The sequence below is a fragment of the Equus asinus genome, chromosome 20 (genome assembly GCF_041296235.1).
Source record: "Equus asinus isolate D_3611 breed Donkey chromosome 20, EquAss-T2T_v2, whole genome shotgun sequence".
Taxonomy (NCBI): Eukaryota; Metazoa; Chordata; class Mammalia; order Perissodactyla; family Equidae; genus Equus; species Equus asinus.
Genome location: NC_091809.1, coordinates 23,672,474 through 23,696,210, shown reverse-complemented (window position 1 = coordinate 23,696,210; position 23,737 = coordinate 23,672,474). Strand labels below are relative to the sequence as shown.

The window sequence follows — 23,737 nt, the reverse complement described above, 5'->3', positions numbered from 1 at the left end:
AATTTTCCAGTAGTCACATAAAAAGGTAAAAAGAAATAGAAGTTAATTTTAATATTTTATTTACCCAATACTATCCAAAATAGTACCAACATGTAATCACTCTTGAGAATTGACACACTTTACACTCTTTTCATACTAAGCCTTTGAAATCCCGTGTATGTTTTACATTTATAGCACATCTAATTTAGAGTAGCCCCATTTCGAGTGTGCAATAGCCACATGTGGCTGCCGGATTAGACAGCACAGCAGTGTTCCAACAGTACTGCAATCATCTGTAAGTCCCCAAAATAAAGTCCCCACGACATTATCATGCCAGTGTGCATGCTGCTCCCTCTGTCAGGAATGAACTCCTCACCACCTCCTCTCAGCTCTTGTGCTGCCTCCCCTGGGATGTTCCCTGACTCTGGGTGTGCTCTCCCTGGTGTGTGTGGTTATTACAACCGTGACTTCATGCATTTTAACAATTGGTTTACATATCTGTCTTTCTTCTCAATGTGCTGGAAGCTCCGTGAGGGGCAGGAACCAAGTCCTTCCATCTCTCAATATTCCAGTGTCCAGAGAAGGTCAGTGGCATAGTGTTAAAACATCTTCAGCCACAGTTTAAATCCATAGGACACAGATAGCTCAGCTAGAACCACAGGACTTAATCAGGGAGACCCCAGCCAAGGAGGGGTACAGGAAAGGGAGGCTGGGGTCCTAAAAATGAACGACCCTGTGTAGGAATGGACAGGCGCACGTGCAGTGAAAACTGCTGAGTGTTCCTAGTTGGTTGGGTTGTGAGCTGGGATTTTTAGGAAGACTTTTCAGGAAGTTTTACAGCCCCTCTACTGGGCCTTTTGCATTTAGTGGATCTGATTTATGTCACTTGTGACTTAATTATGCTATTGTTTAGCTGTATGAGAAAGAGAACTTTCCAGTAGCTCCTGCTCGACTGTTTACGAGTCACATGGGTTCTCTCCCAACCAAGTCAGCTGGTTGTGTGCAAAGGGACCTGGGGCAAAGGAAGGGGAGGGCGTGGTGGCCTCACTGGTTGGCGTGAGTGGGTCTGATGACGGGCATCCCTGAGCCCGGGAAGAGGCCTGTCTAGGCTGTGGAGGGCCTGATTAATTGAGCCACAGTTTACAGTGGCACGTTTCCCAAAACTTTCACATATTGATAAGGTCAGAATATTAATGTTTTTGGAAAAAGATGGCAATTTCACACGTAGGTAAGAACCAGTCAGTCTTGTCTAAGGAGTGTCGTCTGTCACTTACATTTTTATGAAGCTGTGGACTCAGCAGCCGTGGAACATGTCTGTTGACACAAAGCTAATTTTCCTCGTAAACTTTTTGCTTAGCGACGTATTTGCCTAAAGTGTGTATTCAATTTCTGATATTCCATGGCTTCCCCACCCTTTTTGAGATTTTTCATTTTGTCTGTTTTTTTATTTCTATTTTGCCAATTATTTAACATTTCAAGAGTTCCAAAAAAATCAATTTGTCCAAGGGCTCTTTAAACTACTTTCATTTTTGAAGACATATTTGCTAAATTTAGAATATCCCATTATATGTCTCATGTTTCAGTTTCTTAGTTTTGCTGTTTGGATGTTGATTTCTTTTTTAGGCTTCTATTACTGCTTTGATAGTAAGGAAAAAGACGTGTGGGATAAATATCTCACAAGTGTTTTTTTTAATTATTCATTGAGCATTAAGTAATGCTAGATTATGAAATAATCAATATAAACAATATCATATATAGCATTAGCTTGAAAAGTGTAAACTAGATTTTATGTTATAAAAGTAATAAATATAAGCAGTAAAGATAAACTTGAAAATGCAGTAAAATAAGAAGACCTACTACTATCCAGTTTCACTGCCTCAAAGATAACCAGTGTCAGGGCCAGCCCCATGGCTCAGTGGTTAAGTTCACGCCCTCCGCTTCTGCAGCCCAGGGTTTAGCCAGTTAAGATCCTGGGTGCGGACATGGTGCTGCTACTCAGGCCATGCTGGGGTGGTGTCCTACATAGCACAGCCAGAGGGACTCACAAATAGAATATACAACTATGTACTGAGGGCATTTTGGGGAGAAGGAAAAAAAAGATTGGCAACACTTGTTAGCTCAGGTGCCAATCATTAGCAAAAAAAAGAAAAAGATAACCAGAGCTAATATTTTAGTGGATATCTTCCCAGCCATTTCTCCATGGGTGAGTTTTACTTTTACATGGTTATCAAACTAGATATACATATGATATCCATATACATGTATATGACATGCATATTCTGTTCACTTAATATGACATTATAGGTGTTTTCCCATGTTATGTTTCAGTCTTTATACAAATATATTTTAATGATAATATTCAAGAGATAGAATATATTACTGCACTTTGCTTAACCATTCCCTGCTTCTTGGACACGTAATCCAGTTTGTTTACCACGTGGGTTTAACATTCTCCCCATGTTTGCCAATCGATTGTGTCTCCACCATCTTAGTTCTTGTCCTTTGCTGATCTGGGTTCTGGTGAGTTCATGCCACTCTGTAAACTTTTTATATAATGCCGGGAGCCGTGGCTACATCATTTGATCAGCTGTTTGACAGGGTCCAGCCAATTAATGCCAAGGGGTGCAGGGTCACCCCTTGGTGAAGAATAACCAGCTGGCCCCTCACATAGTTTTGAAACCTGTGCTGCTTCTAATTGCCCTTCATTCCTTTTCCTTTCTTAACCTCCAGTTTTCACTCCTTTGGGTGGCTGCTTGGGAGGCACTACCTCCTGGGAAAATTAGATATAGTAAGAGAATGTGACCACCTGCAGGTAACTTTCAAGATATTTTTCAGTTAATTAATGGAGGAGCACACAGTCCCTCTTGAGACAAGCAGAAAGGAATCCTGCCCAGATAAGATGTTGAATTAGGTTTATGGCCTCTATCTGGTTAATGTTTCCTTCTCCCTCCAGTTCTGTGTCTAAATATATATATATGAAGGAGACCTGGCATGAAATGTGGTGGTTCTTGCACACGAGGCATCCACAAGACTGGCTGGACTTTTCTGCAAACAGAATGTTCTGCCTGGTGAACTCACAAGGCCCCAGGGAAAACATTGCTTGCAAACAAGAATGTTTTACCAGCTCCTCAAAAGGAGCAAGCATGGGACCTTGGGAGTTTGAAACATTATGAAGGAACCTGTTATGAACAGATGTGTAGGGGAAAGGTCATTATTGTGGGATGCTTGCGCAGGTTTAGGTCGCTGACTCACTGCTTTGGCAAAAGGCTGGCTTTGTTTAGAGTCTATAATGATAAAGAGTTCGAGGAACTCGAGAGAAGATGACTGCACAGCAACCGGTGTTTGTGTATTCATTTCGTCAGCAACATATATATGCATCGTCCTTCTAAGTTTGCTGGTTAATTGGATGATCAAGAAGTATCTATATATTATTCTTGACCTTCTGCTTTCTGTTAAAATGTTATAGAGGTTTTCTCCTAAAAGCAATAAATAAATAATTGATGAGTAGAAGGGCTGAGGGGTGCAGTGATGCCCCTTGGTGAAGAAAGGCCGGCCGACACCCCTGATATTTTCTGAATTATATGCATGCTCTCTATCAAGGTTATGTCTATATTTATTTCTGTTTTTTATTCTTGAAGATATATAGTTTACCTTAGCTTTTCAATGCTTTACTTTACTAACAAAATGATATTTTCTCCAGCAGTGTGCTTAAGGGACTGTTAGCTCTACAATCTAAAAGACAAAGGAATGCTTTCACCCCCTAAAGGGTGCGGGAATGTAAAGATATTTAACTGCCCGCTGAGAATGCAGATAGCCCTGGGGATAAGATACCCTGGAGTCGCCTTTTGTTCCCATTAACCATCTACACTAACGGTGTAAATGATTGAGGGAGGCAGGGGTGGCTCCCCCAGGATGTAACCAGACGGACTGCTGTCCTGTCTGGATGCCTGGACCTTCTCTCTTTGATTTAACTTTACCATGAATTACAACAGATGTCTAGGTACCTATCTCTTTTAGCTTAGAGACAACAAACACTAGTTAATTGCGGAGAAGACGATCATTAACCTTATGCTCTATAGAATAGCATGCTAAAAAATATTCTTGTGCTCGTTTTCTACTTCCTTATCTCTCTGAACATATTGGTTAGAGCTATTTCTGTACTAATCCTGAAAAATATATAAACGACACTTGTGCACAGTAAAGTCGGACTTGCTAACACCAACCCAAGTCTCATGTCTTCTTCATTTTCCCTCACTGCGCCAATGCCGTCCATCCCTCAGGAACCTGGACTCAGCCGGGGCAGGACTCCGGCAATATAATAGTGATGTTAATCCTTTGTCACATTTGTGGCAACTGTTTTTCTATTGTTTGCCTTTTTAATTTTTAAAATTTATATGCAGTCAAATCTCTTCTTTCATGAACTTCTCTATCATTTCTGAGCTTAAAAAGTCCTACTCCCTTCAAAGCTTTGATATTCAAGTTTATTTTCTTGTAGTTCTTTTGCAGTTTGGTAAAGGTAGGAACTTTGTTTAAACTTTCAAATTTACCCTGTTAGCCCTTTGGTTCATTACTCATCTCTGAGCCAAGCTGTATAAATTTTTTTCCTAATATCAAAAAACAGAAAATGTAAAAATGCCTTGATTGTTGTTTCCATTATTAGAAGAGAATGATTCTTTTTCTAAACCTGACTCATCTTACTTTGATATCGCTTTTTCTCAAAACAGAAACAGAAGTGTCTTTAAATTCATTTTAAAAAGTGCTTGGGGCCGGCCCAGTGGTGTAGTGCTTAAGTTCACGTGCTGTGATTCGGCAGCGTGGAGTTTGCAGGTTTGGATCCCAGGTGTAGACCTACACACCACTCATCAAGCCATGCTGTGGCGGCATCCCACATACAAAATAGAGGAAGACTGGCAGAGGTGTTAACTCAGTGAGTCTTCCTCAAGCAAAAAGAGGAAGATTGGCAACAGATGCTAGCTTAGGGCCAATCTTCCTCACCAAATAAATAAATAAAATAAAAATTCTTGAACTACTGAAAAGTAAGAAAAATATTCCCCCACCCCACCTTCCTATCTTGTGCAAAAGGTGGGAGCAGGTACTTGTGAGCTTTAAATGCATGTGGTGGTCCTGGGTGACTTGCCTGCAGGAGCCAGTTGAGTCAGAGCAAAGCTTTGAGGACAGGGGACCATTTGCATCTTCAGGAGTGAAGTTCTTCCTTGCGGACCCATGACAAACATGGGCCACATCATCTCCACACAGACTGCTTTTCCTCAGCATCCTGCTTTAGGCTCCAGGCTCTCAGTCTTTCCCTTGGCTGAGAGGCAGTGCTGATAGAAAGCTAAGGGCAGGTGCTGCTCAGTGCCCTGCCTTTGGCCGCTTCCCTTCCTCTGCCCTTTCTTCCTGGTCATCTCACCCACTCCGTGGCTTCACTTCTCTGTTGACATGTCTGTTCAGCCCAGCCTGATAGGAGTTCCTTTGTAGGTTATTTTCTTCTGTCTTGCTGCCCTGAGTATTCTTTGTCTTTCAGTTTTGCCATTTGTACTACTATATGCTGTTCCAGCTCCTCCGAGTCCGGCAGCAGGGTCTCCATCATCTGTATTTTTGATACTGTAGGTCTCTGATGTCTTGGCATTAGGTTTATTTGCTGAAATTCAGTTGTCTTTTCTCCAGCCCTTTGTTGTAGTTTTGAGGGGGAGTGTACTGGGTCAGTTCACCCCACCATTTTGCTCTGCCTACCACTATCTTTTTTCTTAATACAGGTGTTTTTCACAACTAACTTTCCTTTACTCCTCGTTATGCTGCATCCTACAAGTTTTTTTAAATTGTCTTTTCTCATTTGTTTGTCTCAAGATATTTTGAAAATTTCATTTATCTTGCTTCAGCAACACTTATATTAAATTCCCCTTTGATCTTGTCTTTGACTCAATGGTTTGTCCAAGAATGTTACTTAATTTCCACGTTTTTGAATTTTCACAATAATTTGAGATAAACAGGCCTTTAGTGTGAGTGTTATGATTTCTTGAATAGGGGTCAGACTATGTTTTGTGTTTGCTGCAGCTGGAGGGGTCAGGGGCTTCATGGTCTGCAGTGTCCTTGCACTTATCTCCCTGGTCTGCTGGATTTCCCTAGAAACTCATTCTTAAGTAGAATCTGTGTCTTGCAGCTCTGTTTTCATCCAGTGTTTGTATCCTGTGGCCCTGCTGATATGGTGTCAGGGATTTCAAAGGCAAATTGTCCTCTCATGTGATGATGAAACCTGCAGTGTTTGGTGGTAAAGAATCCCTGGACCATGAACTTTACAACAGGATCTGAGCACTTATATTTCCTCTGCTTTTGGCAGAGAGGAGCTGAGGTGACTGCAGGTATCTATTTGAACTTTACACACTGAGTTAAGATGTGGGTACATTAGTTTTATCTGACGGATGGTCTACTTCACAGACAGCAATATGCTTTTCATGTATATCAAAAGGTTTTCCCTCATTTGCTGGATGAAGCAGGAGGCAATTTTTTCTGATTTTCAGTATGAAGACCATGTTGGGCTGCTGAAGGGAGCATTCATGAATTTGGGGGGGAGGGGCCCTAAGACTGGCCCCTCCCTAGAGTTTTTAACTCTCAAGATAATAAATACTGTGTGTCTAGCAATTCATCTGTTGTTATGTTGATGTGTTCCTAGAAAGTTGCTTGCTCCAGTCACTCCGCCTCCTGGTACATGGGAATTATCTATATTCACCTTCTCTCATTTAGGGGACATTGTTGCCATGTAAACTCAAATCTCTCATGGATCTAAGAAGAGGTGTTCCCTTTAAGAGTGCTTAGTATTTTTCCTCTGAAGATAAGAGCGATCACTCAGACATCTTTACATATCAGAACAGAAACCATTCACACACATTTGTCACTCTGTATTTTGCACAGATCAATTGAAGAGAATTGAAAGCCCAGAAAAAAACCACCCATCTATGGACAGCTAATCTTTGAGAAAGGAGCTGAGGGCCTACAATGGAGAATAGAAAGTCTCTTCAACAAATGGTGCTGGGAAAACTGGACAGCCACATATAAAAGAATGAAAATTGATGATTCGTTTCCACCATTCACAAAAATAAAATAAAAATGGATCAAAGACCTAAACCTGAGACCTCAAACCATAAGGCTTCTGGAAGAAAATGTAGGCAGTACACTTTTTGACATCAGTATTAAAAGGATCTTTTCAGACACCATGTCTTCTCAGAGAAGGGAAACAACAGAAAGAATGAACAAATGGGACATCATCAGACTAAAGAGCTTCTTCAAGGAAAAGGGAAACAGGATTGAAACAAAAAAACAACCCACTAACTGGGAAGAAGTATTTGCAAGTCATACATACGACAAAGGCTTAATATCCCTAATCTATAAAGAACTCACACAACTCAACAACAAAACATCAAACAACCTGATCAAAAAATGGGCTGGAGACATGAACAGACATTTCTCCAAATACGGATGGCCAATAGACACATGAAAAGATGCTCATCATCACTATCATGAGGGAAATGCAAATCAAAACTACACCAAGATATCACCTTACACCTGTTACAATGGCAAAAATAAACAAAAAGTGACAAATGTTGGAGAGGCTGTAGAGAAAAAGGAACCCTCATACACTGCTGGTGAGAATGCAAACTGGTGCAGCCACTATGGAAAACAGTATGGAGATTTCTCAAAAAATTAAAAATAGAAATATCGTATGTCCCATTTTACCACATTTTTTACAGTCATAGAGTTTCTCTCCTGTATGAGTTCTTTCATGTCTTGAAAAAAGACCAAAGTGAACGCTTTACTGCATTTTTTACATTCATAGGGTTTCTCTCCAGTATGAATTCTTCCATGTACTTGAAGGTAACTGGAGGAAGCAAATGCTTTACTACATTTTTCACATTCGTAGGGCTTCTATCCAGTATGACTTCTTGCATGTACTGAGAGACAACTGGTAGAAATGAAGGCTTTACCTCATATGTTACATTTAAAGGGTTTCTCTGCAGTGTGAGTTCTCTCATGTATTTGAAGAGACCTGGAGGAAGTGAATGCTTTACTGCATTTTTTACATTCATAGGGTTTCTCTCCAGTATGAATTCTTCCATGTCTTTGAAGATAATGGGACAAAGTGAATGCTTTACCGCATTTTTCACATTTGTAGGGTTTCCCTCCAGTGTGAGTTCTTTCATGTCTTTGAAGAGAACTGGAAGAAGAGAATGCTTTACTGCATTGTTTACATTCATAGGCTTTCTCTCCAGCATGAATTCCTTGATGTCTTTGAAGAGAACGGGAAGAAGTGAATGCTTTACTGCCTTTCTTACATTCATAGGGTTTCTCTCCAGTATGAGTTCTTTCATGTGGTTGAAGTAAAGTGAGATAAGTGAAGGCTTTCCCACATTCAATACATTGATATGGCTTCTCTTCATATTTTTGACAGTCATATGTTTTATGTTCAGCGTGACAGCTAATGAGCATTTTCAGCAATGAATGATGCGTGAAGACACTTCCACATGCACTGCATCCCCATGGTTTAGCTCCTGTAGTTTTCTTGTTCAGACTGAGATTTGCAAGAAGGCTGATGTTTTCTCCACGTTGACTACCCTCTTCACTTTCACAGAGTCTCCCTACCACATGCTTTCTGTACGAATGAGAAGCACATTGTTAGTGATTTCTCTATCAATGATTTTATATTTCTTATGTTTATTATGATTTATAGGAAATGTTTGTTTTCTTCCTTCTGTGAATGCTCTGAAATAAATATACTGAATTTCCTGCCATTATCCAAACAGCAATATTCATAGATACAATTCATTATTACTATTAATAAGTGAAATATATTGCAAAAAGTGAACCACTACATCACATTTCAAAAAGTGTACTTGATGAAAATCTTTGAAGAATACCTAAATGTAAAGCAAGGGCTGTTTCTTTTGTTTGCTCTTTTTAAAAAAACTGTCTTGACATACAAGGATTCTCACATGAGACAGAGCTTTCTACTGTGTCACTCACCGGAGTTTTCTCCCCAGGTTTTTGTACTGATCTTCAATATCATGACCTTCCCATGTTATTCCTGAAATGCAGACAAAGAACATTTATTCCAAATATTAGAAACTATAGAAAAATATTTAGATTCAAAGTATGTGATAATCGATGACCACTTCTACTTTACTAAAAACTTCACCTTTCCACATTCTACACCTTTGAACCCTGTTGTTCCTTTTCTATTCAAGGAAGATTAGCCCTGAGCTAACTTATGCTGCCAATCCTCCTCTTTTTGCTGAGGAAGACTGGCCCTGAGCTAACATCTGTGCCCATCTTCCTCTACTTTATATGTGGGACACCTGCCACTGCAGGGCTTGACAAGCGGTGCCATGTCAGCGCCCAGGATCTGAACCAGTGAACCCTGGGCCACCAGAGAGGAATGTGTGAATGTAACTGCAATGCCACCAGGCCAGTCCCTTAGAACTCTCTTGATGGTCAAGCAACACTTGGTCTCTCATTGATGCAGTGAAGGAATTTCCTTGTTCTTACCTACTGAGGCCAGGTGCCTGAAGGTTTCCCACATCACATCTCTGTAGAGTCTCTTCTGTGAAGGATCCAGTAAAGCCCACTCCTCTGGGGTGAAGTTCACAACCACGTCCTCAGTGGTCACTGAGTCCTGAAACACCACAAATGTGTGTCAAGTAGGATACGTGAGCCTGACAGCACTGGGGATTGGGGATCTATATGCCAATTCTAGGAAGGTCACATGGGATTCTATTATCTCCAAACATTTATTCTATGTTGTGATCATCACAAAATAGCTTTCTTCTGTACACAATCTCATCAATTTAACAATATTGTGAACACATGGAAATATTTACACAGTTTTACTGTGATGACATTACATCTGATTTCTCTCTAATAACAAGTTCCAGAACAGGTTGGGAAATGACAGAAATGCTACACAAATGAAGCAAATATCATTTGTGGACCAATGATTGTTTGTAAGAAAAGTTCTTTCATCTTCTTCCATATTACCCACCGGTTACAGCACTCCATGAAGCAGAGGGTGATATCTATGGGATGTGTCAGTGAATAGAAACATAGTGAACAACTGGAAGCTTTTTGGTCTGGTCCCCTCAGCAAACTGAGAGTCCAGGAGGCCTTTGAAATCACACTTTGACGAAACCCAGCTGCCCACACTGTCCTAACCTACTCCAGGCCATTACAGATAATTAGATGCAGCTGGCTGAATGGAAATCCTCTTGTGGTGAAACACTGCTTTTAACTTGTGTAGTATCATAGACTCGGTTCTACCTTTCTCACTCTGTATGATTTGATGGGGCTGAAATTATTATGAACTCAGAGTTCAGCCACAAGGAACAAGCCATGAAAATTTAGACCACAAGATCTCTACACTCATTGGCCTCAAAGCTACTTGTCACCATTTTTAGAACATACTCTGAGATAATAATGTGCCATAAGAGCTCTTTGTAGTCAAATGTCAACGGAGTACCCTGAGCTTTGCTCCCCTTGAGGGGTAGGTTAAGAGCTGCAGATTGGGGCTGGCTCTGTGGCCAAGGCGTTCAGTTCCCGCACTCCACTTTGGACATGGCACCGCTCATTAGGCAATGCTGAGGCAGCATCCCACGGAGCACAACCAGAGGCACTCACAACTACAATATACAACTATGTACTGGGGGGTTGGGGTAAAAAAGCAGGGGGAAAAAAAGAAAAAGAAGAAGATCGGCAATAGTTGTTAGCTCAGGTGCCCATCTCTAAAGAACAGAAAAAGTAGACAGCTGCAGATTGCACAGGAGCTCCTTGAAGTCCACAATGGTTTGATGCTAAATTTGCCCATGATTATAAATTTGACAGTGGTTTCCTCCAAAAGAACATAAAATTTCCTTTCTCCAACATCAAGAGGAACTGGTTCCCAAACACTCACTCTGGATGATGCCCTGCCAACTTCTGATGCTGCGCCTAAGGAGCTTAGAAGCTGTCATTCTTGATCTCACAAGAAGAAAATGAACAAACTTGAGATAAACAACCCTTCTTAGATCCAGGAGAGCCTTGAGGTCACAGGACAAACGAGAGTGTCCAAACGTGGTAAAGAGAAAAAAAAAGATGGCATTTTGCAATATGTCCCACATGTTCTGTTCTTCATAAGGCCTATACTAAAGAAAAGAAATCTATTTCCCCAGAGTCTAATGCAAGGGCAAAAATCACAGGAAACACAGAACCCAATTTCCATGAAGCCTAGGACAGCCTCTATAAGAGAAGGTTTAAAATCCACATAATGGGAAAACCTGAAGGAAAAGAGAGGCAGAGCGAGACAGAAGAAAACATGAAATAGTAATGACCAAAATATGGTAAAATTAATGACAGCCAGAACACTGTCTATCCAGAAAGCTCAGGGAACACTACAATAAAGTACAAAGTGCACACCCAAGGGTATCACACTGAAACTAGAGACACATCACAGACAGAGAATGTACTGAAAAATGCCAGAGAAGAAACACAACTTTGACAGAAAGACACAAAGATTGGAGTTAAATCAGACTTCTCAAAAACCATGCAACAGCAACAGAGGAGACCGAAAGATTTAGAGTGTTGAAAATAAAACCCACTTTCCTAGAATTCGGTCAAGGAAAATTACCCTTCAGTACAAGGAAGAAATACGGACTTTCTGAGACAAAATTTGATGAAATTCATCCCGAGTACACATACTTTGAAGGAAACCGTTCAAAAGTGTACAAGAAAGAATGTAAATGATAAAGGTAGGGGATTAGAGGAAGAAAAAATGATGGGAAGTATCTTTCATGTTTCTTATAATTAACACAACAGATGACACTTTGTTTAAACTAATGTCAGGAAGAATGTATTTGGTAATGAGAAGCTTCTGGACAAGAGAAATAAATGACAGCAATGTGAGAAGACACAAGGAAAGGAAAATTGGGGACAGTGTGTTAAGAGGTACTTGCACACAGTGAAGTGGCACAGTGTAACTTGGCAGAGGGGTGGCTTAGTTGTAAATGTATGCTGAAACTTTAAGGGGAACCACTAGAATGTGTTTTTTAAAAAGTGTGTAACAGATATGCTAACGGGGAAAAAAAGAATTACAGTAAATGCTCAATTTTAGCCAGAGGAGGTAGCAAAAAGACAAGAACAAACAAAAGTAAAAATGGGGAAAGTAAAAATTTGAGAAAATATTAATCTAACTGAATCAATAAACACTTTAATCATCAGTGGTCTCATTACACCTGAAAGACACAGTAATAGATTTTAAAAAATACCATCATAGGGGCAGCCCTGAGGCTAAGTGGTTAAGTTCGTGTGCTCTGCTTTGGTGGTCCAGGGCTCGGATCCTGGGCACGGACATGGCACCACTCATCAGGCCATGTTGAGGCGGCATCTCACATGCCACAACTAAAAGATATAACTATATACTGTGGGGATTTGGGGAGAAAAAGAAAAAAAAGAGACTGGCAAGAGTTGTTAGCTCATGTGCCAATCTAGACAGGAAAAAAAAGAACGATTGGCAACAGATGTTACCTCAGACGCCAATCTTTAACAAAAAAAACAGACCATTATATGTTGTCTACAATAAACCCACCCTTAAGTATAAAGTCACAGACAGATGCAGGGTAAAGGGACGGAGAAAAACAGACCATGCCAACACGAATCCAAAGGAAGCTGCCAGAGGAACAGACATCACAGACAATGCAGATTTCAAACTGAGGAAGATGCAGAGATAGAGGGGCAGCAGGTACGGATAAAGGGGCCTATTCTCTGAGAAGGCACAGCAACACTGCCTGTGTACCTGCCTAACAACAGAGGGGCAACACACCTCAGGGAGGAACTGATCAAATGCAGGAGAGACAGACAGATCCAGTACCACAGCTGTAGAAGTCAACATCCCCTCATCAGGAATTAGACATTTCAGTAGGCAGGAAGTGAGGAATGACAGAGGTGAAATGAACGGCACTGCGAAACTGCTGGGTTTCCTTGTAATCTGCGGAATGCTTCACAGAACAGCAGAATATACATTCTTCTCAGGTTCATATGGAACATTCACCAAAACAAACCACATTCTGGGACATAAAGCACACCTTAACAAATTTGAAAGAACAGAAATCATACAAAATAGGCTCCCATACCACATAGGCATTCCTCTGGAAGGCGATACCAGCAATAGTCGGAAAACCCCCTCATATGTGGTGATTCAACAATACACTTCAAATAATGCAGAATATCAAACTAGAAGTCTCAAGAAAAATGAAAATTTATTTTGAACTAAAAGAATGAAAACACAAGATAGCAAAGGTTCTTGGATGTAGCGAAAGGAGTATATAGGGGGAAATTCGTGCCGTGAAACAAATACACTGGAAAATTCAAGGATCTCTAATCACCAACACAAGCATGCACCTTAGCAAACAATAAAAAGAGCAAGTTAAACCCAAAGCAAAAATAATAAGTCAGAAAGGAAATGAATGTCATTGTGGGAAATCAATGGACAAAATGAAAAGAAAAAAGCTGCTTGTCAGAAAGGAACATAAACTAAGAATTGAGAAAATGCAACATCCATTTATGATAAACTAGTAATAGAGGGGAACTTCCACTTCTTGAGAAAGAACATCTTCACAAATCCTGTAGCTAAATTCATGGTGCTTGTTCCATATGATATGACCGTCTCTACACAACTGGAAGAACTCACAATGACAGAAACGACTCCTGGGATTAATGAGAGCACAGCAAGTTTGCAGGATGTGTGAGTCGACTGCTTTCCTTCTAGACCCACACGAATAGAGTCAACTGAGCTTTGACAAAGAAGGAAAGGACATTCAAATGAAAAAGAAGGTATTTTAAAAAACAGTGGTACAGGGGCTGGCCCCGTGGCAGAGTGGTTAAGTTTGCATGCTCGCTGCAGGCGGCCCAGTGTTTCATTGGTTCGAGTCCTGGGCGCAGACATGGCACTGCTCATCAAACCACGCAGAGGCAGCGTCCCACATGCCACAACTGGAAGGACCCACAACGAAGAATATACAACTATGTACTGGGGGGCTTTGGGGTGAAAAAGGAAAAAATAAAATCTTTAAAAAAAAAAACAGTGGTACAAATAATGGATACCCACGTGCAAATACACACAGACAAAACAAATATAGTCATAGGGCTGACGCTTTTCAGGAAAATTAAGTCAAAACACATCACAAGTCTGAATGTAAAATGCCAAAGGAATAAACTCCTACAAGAGAACGTAGAAGAAAATCTGGATGACCTTGTTTTCATTGATGAATTTTCACACTGAAAACCAAAGGCAAGGTCCACAAAAGACAACACCAGAAATTTTACTTAATTAAAAGGAAAGACTCCTCCTCTGAGCAAGATGGGGTAAAGGGAAGATCAACATAATTCAGAGTCAGAGAAAATGTCTGTAAAACACCGTTGGATAAATGACTGTTATGTGAAATATGCAAAGAATTCTTAAATTTTGATAGAGCAAAAAAATGCAATTAAAAATGGGCAAAAGATCTGCAGACAGCTCACTGAAGAAGAGATCTAGATGGGAAATAAGCAAAATGAAACATGCTCCACATCAAATGTCATTAGGAAATTGCAAAGAAAACAACAATGGGGATCACTAAACACTTACTAAATGGGTAAAAGTCAAAATATTCAGAACAGCAAATATCGGTGAAGATGGAAAACCACAGGGAATCCTAGTTCATCGTGGGTGGAAACGGGATTGGGAACACCCACACTGGAAGACAGGAACCTTCTTTCAGAATAAAATACACTGTCACTACATAGAGTAAGAGTCAGCAATCACGCTCCACAGTATTTTCCCATATGAGCTGAAACCTTATGTTCGCACAAAACCTAAATAAGAATGTGTTTCTTTTGTTTGCTTGGTTTTTTTGAGGAAGATTAGCCCTGAGCTAACTACTGCCAATCCTCCTCTTTTTGTTCAGGACGACTGGCTCTGAGCTAACATCCGTGCCCATCTTCCTCTACTTTATATGTGGGACGCCTGCCACAGCATGGCTTGTCAAGCAGTGCCATGTCGACACCTGGGATCTGAACCGGCAAACCCCGGCCTGCTGAGAAGCAGAACATACACACTGAATCACTGTGCCACTGGGCCAGCCCATAAGATGTTTACAAGGACTTTATTCATAATAGGCAAGAGTTAATATTTTGAACAAGATGTCCTTCAAGTTTCGAAGAGTCAATCAATGGTGCATGTAAACAATGAAACCCTGTCCAATGATTAAAAAGAAGTGAGGTATCAAACCACGAAAACACATGGAGAAACCTTAAAACTTATTCCTAAGTGAAGAAGCCAATGTGACAAAGGGTTTGCAGTGTATGATTCCTAGCACATGACATTCTGGAAACAAGAAATGTACGAGACACTAGAAACATCTTTACTTGTGAAGGGTTTGGAGGTTGCAGGGAGGGATAAGTCAACAGGTGGAGCACAGGGGAGCTTCAGGGAAGCGAAACTACACTCCATGATACAGAAATGATGGGTCCACGTCAGTACACATCTGCCAAAACCCACACAGTGTGTAACATACAGAGTCAGTGCTAATGTGCACCGTGCACTGTAATGCATCCATATCGACTTGGAAATTGTAAGAAGTGTGCCACATTGATACCAAATGTGAAAGAGTGCAAACTGTGTGGATGCAGAGAGAAGGGTTATGTGGGAACCAAAAATTCTAATTGATTTTTCTGTAAACTTAAACCCGTTGTCTTTTGAAAAAATGATGAAGACAGACTCATGACAATTCAGCCCTTTTTTACTGAAACAGGACATCTCTCATTCAACTGACTTGAAGTTATTCTTTTTTCAAGATGGGCCCTGAGCTAACATCTGGTGCCCATCTTTTCTTCTTCTTCTCCCAAAAGCCCCCAATACATGGTTGTATATTCTAGTCGTAGGTCCTTCTAGTTGTGCCATGACTTCAACGGATCTCAGGAAGCCAGGCTGTGCTCTAGGAGCCTGAGACCCACAGGGGAGGGGAAACTTCCATCGAATGCCTTGTTGGGGAGCACAGCACTGGATCCTCTGAGAAGTGCCATGGTCACTATCAGGAGTGGCAGAACCCCAAGGTGGATGACGAGTGTCCTGGTGTTGTAGACCTATTAGTGTACATACAAGTGTGACTCTGACTTCTATTTTGGGGATCTCTGAGTCAAGAGATTTCCAGAGTTCTTGTCCCACAAAGGGGCAAGACAACTGGTTGCTTTATAGAGTTCAAGTGTCTGGGCTTAAGTTGGGTTGAACCAATCCCTTTGCTCTGACAAACTCAGACTGTGGTGTTGTCACTATAACCCAGAGGGTCAGGGTCTTTGTTGCAATAGACCCTCTGTTGCAGCGGCAGAGTGACTTAGGGGCTCTGGGGAGCCCTCTGGAATCTTGCTTCCTACTGGCTGCAATTTCCTGGCCCTTCTTTCTCTCTGAAATAATTGCTCTTCAAGGACTGACCATCGGATGGGCTCAGCTCAGTGACAGGGTATAATCATCCTCAGAACCGCAGACTCCCCCTAATGTCAAGGCGACTCCAGCCTCAGTCTCCCCTTCACTCTCAACACACACACATGTGCCACCCAAGACACTAACAGAAGATCACATTAAGGAGGGCCGAATTCCCAGACTCCTGCCCACAGAGGACAGGAATTCCCAAAACTGACAACTCAGAGTCCTCCACAGTTACAACCCAGGTTTGGTGGGGTCAACAGTGCAACACAGGGCAGCACAGCACCCAGGAGGAGCTGCCCAGCAAGCAGCCCACAGTGCAGGAGCCTCCAGGCTTTCTCATCAGCCTGTCCAGGGAAGAAGGCCCAGGGGAAAGGGAGGGCGAGGCTTAAGTGTACAGTCATCAAACATCATCAGTACCAAACCCTCCCATTCATTACAAGAACAAACTTGGGGGAAAAAATTGGCATTCGCACTGGCTTTTTTTTATATAAAGAAGCACTAGCAGGATGGTGAAGCAGTGAGCAAAACTGGTCATTTAGGGAGGCTGGAGTCAGAGCAGAGGAGTGGGGCAGGACCCCAGGCAGGGAGTCTCCTTCAGGCAGTTTCCTCTCAGGAATTTTTTAAACCTTCCCACGCACTATTTAAAACAAGGGGAGACACGGGCTGGCCCAGTGGTACAGTGGTTAAGGGCACGTGCTCTGCTTCGGAGGCCTGGGCTTCACCAGTTTGGATCCTGGTCAAGGACCTACGCACCTCTTACAAAGACAGGCTGAGGCAGGCGTCCCACATATAAAACAGAGGAAGATGAGCATGGATCTCATCTCGGGGCACACCTTACTCAAAAACATAAAATAAAATAAGGAGAGATTTACATACGCCATATTTTCCTACGTTTGATCACTATTTTTAAATAACTTTAACATTTCTACATAGGAAACCATTCCAAGATTTAATCCTTTAAACACTAATGGACATAAAACTGTAAAACATAAAAAATTTACCAATCTCTTTCTAACAAAAAAGACAAGGGGCATTTTGTTTTGTGCCTCCACTATATTTACCCAGGAATAAGACTGACCTAAACATGCAAAATGCACCTGAGAACTGAAATACACCCGTCTCACATCTTCAGGTTCTCTTGTCTAAATGGAAAAAATTTGTTTCCACAAATTTTTGCCTTAGTCACAGCATACCTCTGAAATTACATTTTCAAACCCCAATGGAAATGGAAACTAGAATCAGAGGATTGCAATCTTCAACTGATAAAGGAATCCGAGGACAGAAACAGGAATATTCCACTCAGCTCATAGAAGCAGCCTGCTGGCCTGCAGTTCACAAGGATCCCACACCACACTCAGAGAGGGACCATATTCCCACACTTGAGGTGTAGACTCTCCCAATGGAGACAGATCACCTGGAGAGGGCCAGTCCCTGGTGAAGGAGGGTGGGGACCCTTGAGCAGCCACAGGAATGGACTCTGGGTGCCCCACACACGCTCCGTCTCCTGTGAGCATGGAGGCACTGCCTCACCCAGGCTCCCATTCTCACAAGTGAGGAAACCTCAGCTGGATTCAGTTTAAGCTTCTGACCCACATGAACTCCAAATTCATGATCCCTTTGTCCACAGGACAGAACACCTGACCTTCACAGACTTCCTCACTGTGCACAGATTACACTCTCAGTGCACCTAAGTGTCAATGCAAAACTCAAACGATGTCTAAAATGTCCAGACACAACCACAACATCAGAAAGGGTGTCACTCCCAACCCCATGGGCATGCGCACCCCCACCTTTCCAGGGCTCTGCAGCTCCTCTCAGGATAAAGGCTCCTTCTATGGGGGTGTGAGCAGTAGGACACCTGTGCAGAAGGCGCCCCAGGAAGGACAACTGGGTCTGCAAGGTCTTCCCTCTGCAGGCTCAAGGGGGCCTTAGCTTGGGCCTTGGACTGGGGGCCTCTGCTCCCCACTGGAGATGCTCTGGAACATCATTGTTATTTTAAATCACACAAACCCAGTGTTGGAATAATCCAGCAATATCACTTAAACGCAGTCCTACCACAGAAAATAAGGGAAAATATTATACGGTATTTCTACCACTTCAACTACAAAAGCACAAATGTCTATTCCTTTAAGAAAAAATGTGAGTTACTACTGTTACTGAGCAAGGGCTCGCCACCTGATGCACACAGAAGCTGAGACCATGGCACACCAGGCTTTGAAAGAAGGAACAGTTGACTGTGCCATCGATTGGCCAGGAGACAGGAGGACAGGCTCTCAACTCCGTCTCCCTCATCCAGAGCATGGGCTGAGGCTTAAGGGAGCAGGGAGGCCGGCTGGGATGCAAAGACCTGGCAGGGTGAGGTCTGACTGGCAGATCAAAACTTTCTATTCCGCACAGGCTCCTGGCTGGCCACCTCCTGTCACAAAGATGTTAAGTTGTTAAGATGGGGTTAGTGATGGGAGGTTACCACGAAAAGCACAGTGAACAAGGGTCAAGTTGTCATGCAGATTTAATCCCAATGACAAAGAGTTTCTAGAGATCTAGAGTCATCCTGCCCTTCCTGGCACACAGACAGAGGCACCCTTACAAAGGGACGTTTCTCTTAGAATGTAAATTTCCCTTACAAAAGGGTAACTTCTACTAGGTTTTCAGAGCTTTGCCTGTGGCTGTTGTTTCGTAATAATCATCAGCTCAAAATAGCCCTTATGCCAAAGATGCATCATTTGGGATGACAAGTCTGTTCCTGGGTCTGTGGTGACATTATTTCCATGACAAGAAATCACACTTGAACACTTGTAGTTTGCATGTCTCACCCCTGGAATCTCCTTTGGAAGCATGCAAAAGTAAGGAACACACCTCAGAAACTAACGACAGACACTCAAGGGAAGAGAGAGTGAAACAAGAATTCTTAACAAATGGAATGTAACAAAGGAATAGTACATTTTTTCTCAAATTCAGCTCTTTGTTGCTTGTCTGGAACTATTTTATAGTGTCTTTCAAGCTCTACTGACTAGATATATTTACCCTTCTTGCAAAACGGACACTTAAATAAGTGAATAATTAGGGCTGGCCCTGTGGCCCAGTGGTTAAGTTGGCGCGCTCCCCTGCAGGTGGCCCAGTGTTTCGTTGCTTCGAATCCTGGGCGCGGACATGGCACTGCTCATCAAACCATGCTGAGGCAGTGTCACACATGCCACAACTGGAGGAACCCACGACGAAGAATATACAACTATGTACTGGGGGGTTTGGGGAGAAAAAGGAAAAAAATAAAATCTTAAAAATAAATAAATAAATAAAGAATCCCAGAGCGCTTGGCTCTGGTGTGAAGTTGGAATCCCACAGCCCTACCCTGGGAACAGGGGCTGTTCAGTCTTGTAACCCTGGGCCACCAGGAGCAGTGTGAAATGACCCATCTCTTATCAACACAGTGATCAAGAGCTGGTTTTCAGAAAACTACAAAGCATGATGCCAGAGCACGTGCAAAAGAAATCCTGACCTGAAATGACACCAGAACCCACCACTGTCCTCCCCACGGAACTAAAGGAGGGGGACACGACCAGGACTTGAAAGTCACATTCTCATCAGAGGTGAGGGGTCCATCGTGCAGGAAGACCTGCTGTTGAAACCCATCCACACCTTGCCCTAACTGCTTAAGACTTCCTCATATGTTTCAAACCTACCATAAATGCTAAATGCCTCCAATGCACACCTGCCCCGGCAGCATTTCCACAGGCCAGCCTGTTCCCCCAACCTCTGAAACTTTCCCCAAATCCTGAATCGGGAAGACAGATCCTGCAGCATGTGCCTCCTGTCTCCTCACAGATTGACTGAGCCATAACCTGTTTATAAAACATAACCTGTTTATAGAAATTAGCTTTTTATGTGCATCGGTTGGGAGAACCACATCTTTGTCTGGTAACAGTCTAACCACAGGGTGTAACATGTGGTCTTTAAAGTCTCGGCTGTACATTTTACACTAGGAGTAAATTTATTTTAGATCAGTTTTAACCCAAGTCCCTAGAGACCTAGCAAATATTAACCACTGTGCCTAGGGGATTGATTCCTATTTTCACTGTCATAAGGAAAACAATAAATCCTCAAATGTGGGATGCCTCTAGAAACTCTTCCACTGCCCCCAGCTTTACTGAGATATAACTGACTAATAAAATTCTCTATATTTAAAGATAAAACCACGATGATTTGATATACACATAGAATTTGTAGACCTGAAATTTGCTAAGTCAGTGACTTAAGTGTTCTCACCACACAAACACACACACACACACACAGGTACCTAGAGTTGGCAATGATGGATCATATGGTAATTTTAGGTTGTATATTTCAGGAATCCCAGACCTCTTCTCACATTAACTACACCATTTTGTATTCTCACCACCCACATATGAGAGTTCAAGTTTCTTAGTATATCCAAAAAAAAACTTATTATCTTCCTTCTCGATTCTGGCTATCCTAGTGGTTGTGAAGCCTTATCTAACTGGGGTTCTCATTTGCATTTCCTTGATGACTAACAATGTCCAGCATATTTTCATATGCTCTTGACCACGTGTCTATCTCCTTTGAAAAGAACATACTGAGATCCTTTGACACATTTAAATAGAGTTATTTGACTTTTTAAAACTAAGTTTGAGGAGGTATTAAGATGTTTTCTGTACCAGTTCCTTATGAGATACATGGTTTCCAACATTTTCTTCCATTATGTGGGTTTTGTTTTCACTCTGTTGCCTTAAAACTTTTACTTTAAATTGTGGTAATACACAGATACCATGAAACGCACATTTCCACCATTTTGGAAGTGTACAGATCAGTTGTAGCACATGTCAGAATCTGCTGGATGGCAGTGCATAACCGGGTAATGCCTCTTACATTATGTAACTGCGCCCCTAACTTTCACAAGGAAGACGTCTCACTGGTTACGCCCCTGAATTTACGTCACTGAGTCCGCAAGGACCTACCAGGAGGCACTCAGGGCTTCTGAGTCACTTCCTTTCACAGGGCCATACCTCCCTGGTTAGGAGGAAAGGTAAATGAGAACATGATCAGAAAACCTCTGCTTAGCTCTTGAAGACATTGCAAACCCATTGCTAAGACAAGAGCTGCCCAACAAAGATCCTTAGACTCTCTGGCCACAGTTGGCCTTGGCACCAGGACAGCCCTTGATTCTCTCTTAGCTGAGCAGGGAGGCGTCTGTGCTGTGGCCACCACCACCTGCTGCTCCTGAATGAACACTTCTGGGGAAGGTGAAACTCAATGACACAGGATCACTAAGCAAGCAAATAGCTTCATTAAAAGGTGACTCCTTCCATGGGGTCTTTCTTTGACTTGCTGATTGTGATTGGTTTGGTCTTGGGGACCATGGCTACAAAGTGCACCCCAGAAGTTCAGAGCTCCCCTGCCTACTGGAATCAGCATAAACTCCCCAGTGCACTGTGTTCTCTCAAACGCGTCAAGTGCGTGTTTGCAGCTGCTAACCACCCAACAGTGCTCTCCCTGCACTGGAACCTCAGAAAAGACCAGAGATGACCACCCTACAGGTTGTGAACCTGCAGCCTTTCACAGGGTAAAGGCTGTAAACCTGCGGGTCACAGGGGTTAAGCAAAAACACCATGACCTCTGGCTATGACCCAAGGGAAGAGCAAAACCTGAGAGAATGTCACAGCAGCTGAGAGGGACATGAGTGCCTTAAATTTGATCACATCTCTGTTAAGCTGCGAGTCTAATCAACGAGGGGAAATTGTAAAAAGGAAAACCATGAGCCCACGATGGAGTCATCTTGCTACTCCCACATTACCCAACCAGGGCCAAATCCCTCACCTAAGCGAAGCTTCAGCCTTTCCCATGGATCTAATAAGACCCTTCTATCCCCCAAAGAAGGAAACCTGGCCTAAAATATTCCTATTTGATGTTTACGACTTCGTTTTCCTGCCTTTACAAGGTTTCCCTTTTCTCTACCATTTCGAGCTCCTCTCTCTTGCTGGATGGGATGCTGCTCACCTCACGTAATGCTCAATAAAGCCAATGAGACCTTTAAAATTTACTGTCAATTTCTGTTATTCAAGATTATTAAAAATATGGGGCCCACCCAGCAGTTAAGTTGGCACGTTCCGCTTCTCAGCAGCCCGGGGTTCGCCGGTTCGGATCCCGGTGTGTACGTGGCACCGCTTGGCACGCCATACTGTGGTGGTGGTCACGCGTATAAAGTAGAGGAAGATGGGGACGGATGTGAGCTCAGGGCCAGGCTTCCTCAGCAAAAGAGACGAGGACCGGCAGTAGTTAGCTCAGGGCTAATCTTCCTCAAAGAAAAAAAGAAACTATGAGAACCTCCCTCAGTAAACTCCCTCAACCTGAAATACAACATCAATGAAGAACCCACAGCTGACATCATTCTTGATGGTGACAGGCTGCGGGCTTTCTCTCTCAGATCAGAGAGAAGACAGAGATGTCTGCTCTCACCAGCTCTACTCACCATGGTGAGAAAGGTGCTACACATTTCAAAGACATACGCCTGCAGACAGACAGACAAAGTCAACAAAGGCTTCCTCACTGGACACACACATGCACAACCCACACAAGACACACAAAGTCACCAACCCTCAGAGATGATGGCCCAGAGACCCACAGCTCAGGCCCTGAAGAGGGAGAGTCAGGGCCCACGATGGCTGCAGTGATCACCGTGTTCCAGCCCCTCACGCTGCTATGATCACTTCCAGAAACACACGCCTCACGACGTGTCCATTCCTCCCTTTGCTTTCCCAGTGGAAGCTCAGTGTGGACAACAAAGGTCCGAGCATCATCGCCCAGCTGCCATGCCCTTCACTTCAGTCTCTGTGACCTCAGATCCATCAATGCCTGAAGTCTCACCTGTGTGCAGACCTCCTGTGGGTCAATCCCATGAGCCATCCTCACCAAGGCCTTTATGACTGCCCCACCCTGGAACATTCCATGATGGAGAGGTGGACACCTGTGAACCTCAGAGCCCATGTCACCCAGCCACAGAGACATCAGCTTAGGGACCCAGAAAAGTACTGCAAGTTCTTACAAGAGCATGCGGGTATGTGGCTTGTCTCATTTCTGCCTCCTCCCTTCAAGAAACTGTGGGTGTGGCCTCTGACAAATGAGGGGAAAGCAGAAATCCCCACAATTTCCCACCTCTTCCATTGGCATGTTGGCAGTTGCATTCTGGGACCCACATCAAGAGAGGGGACCCCGTGACTGTGGAGGGTCTGGCTGAGATCGCCATTTCCCACAGGCCTCAGGCCTCCA

General features: G+C 42.8%; 1 protein-coding gene across 3 annotated transcripts in view; it reads right to left on the bottom strand.

The window, feature by feature from the left end:
• Nucleotides 1-42: 42 nt before the first annotated feature.
• The window catches only part of LOC106839995 (zinc finger protein 709-like), a 76,567-nt gene continuing 52,872 nt past the window's right edge, over nt 43-23,737 (bottom strand). Inside the window, exons 2-4 of one of the 3 annotated variants that reach the window (XM_070492110.1) lie at nt 9,517-9,643; nt 8,995-9,055; nt 43-8,623 (exon numbers count right to left, since the gene is read on the bottom strand). In XM_070492110.1, coding sequence (XP_070348211.1) covers nt 7,960-8,623; nt 8,995-9,055; nt 9,517-9,643 — 852 coding nt within the window. In that variant the 3' untranslated portion in view covers nt 43-7,959. Of the gene's footprint in view, nt 8,624-8,994; nt 9,056-9,515; nt 9,644-23,737 lie in introns of those variants that run through there. The other 2 variants (XM_070492111.1, XR_011496177.1) reach the window with 2 other exon arrangements.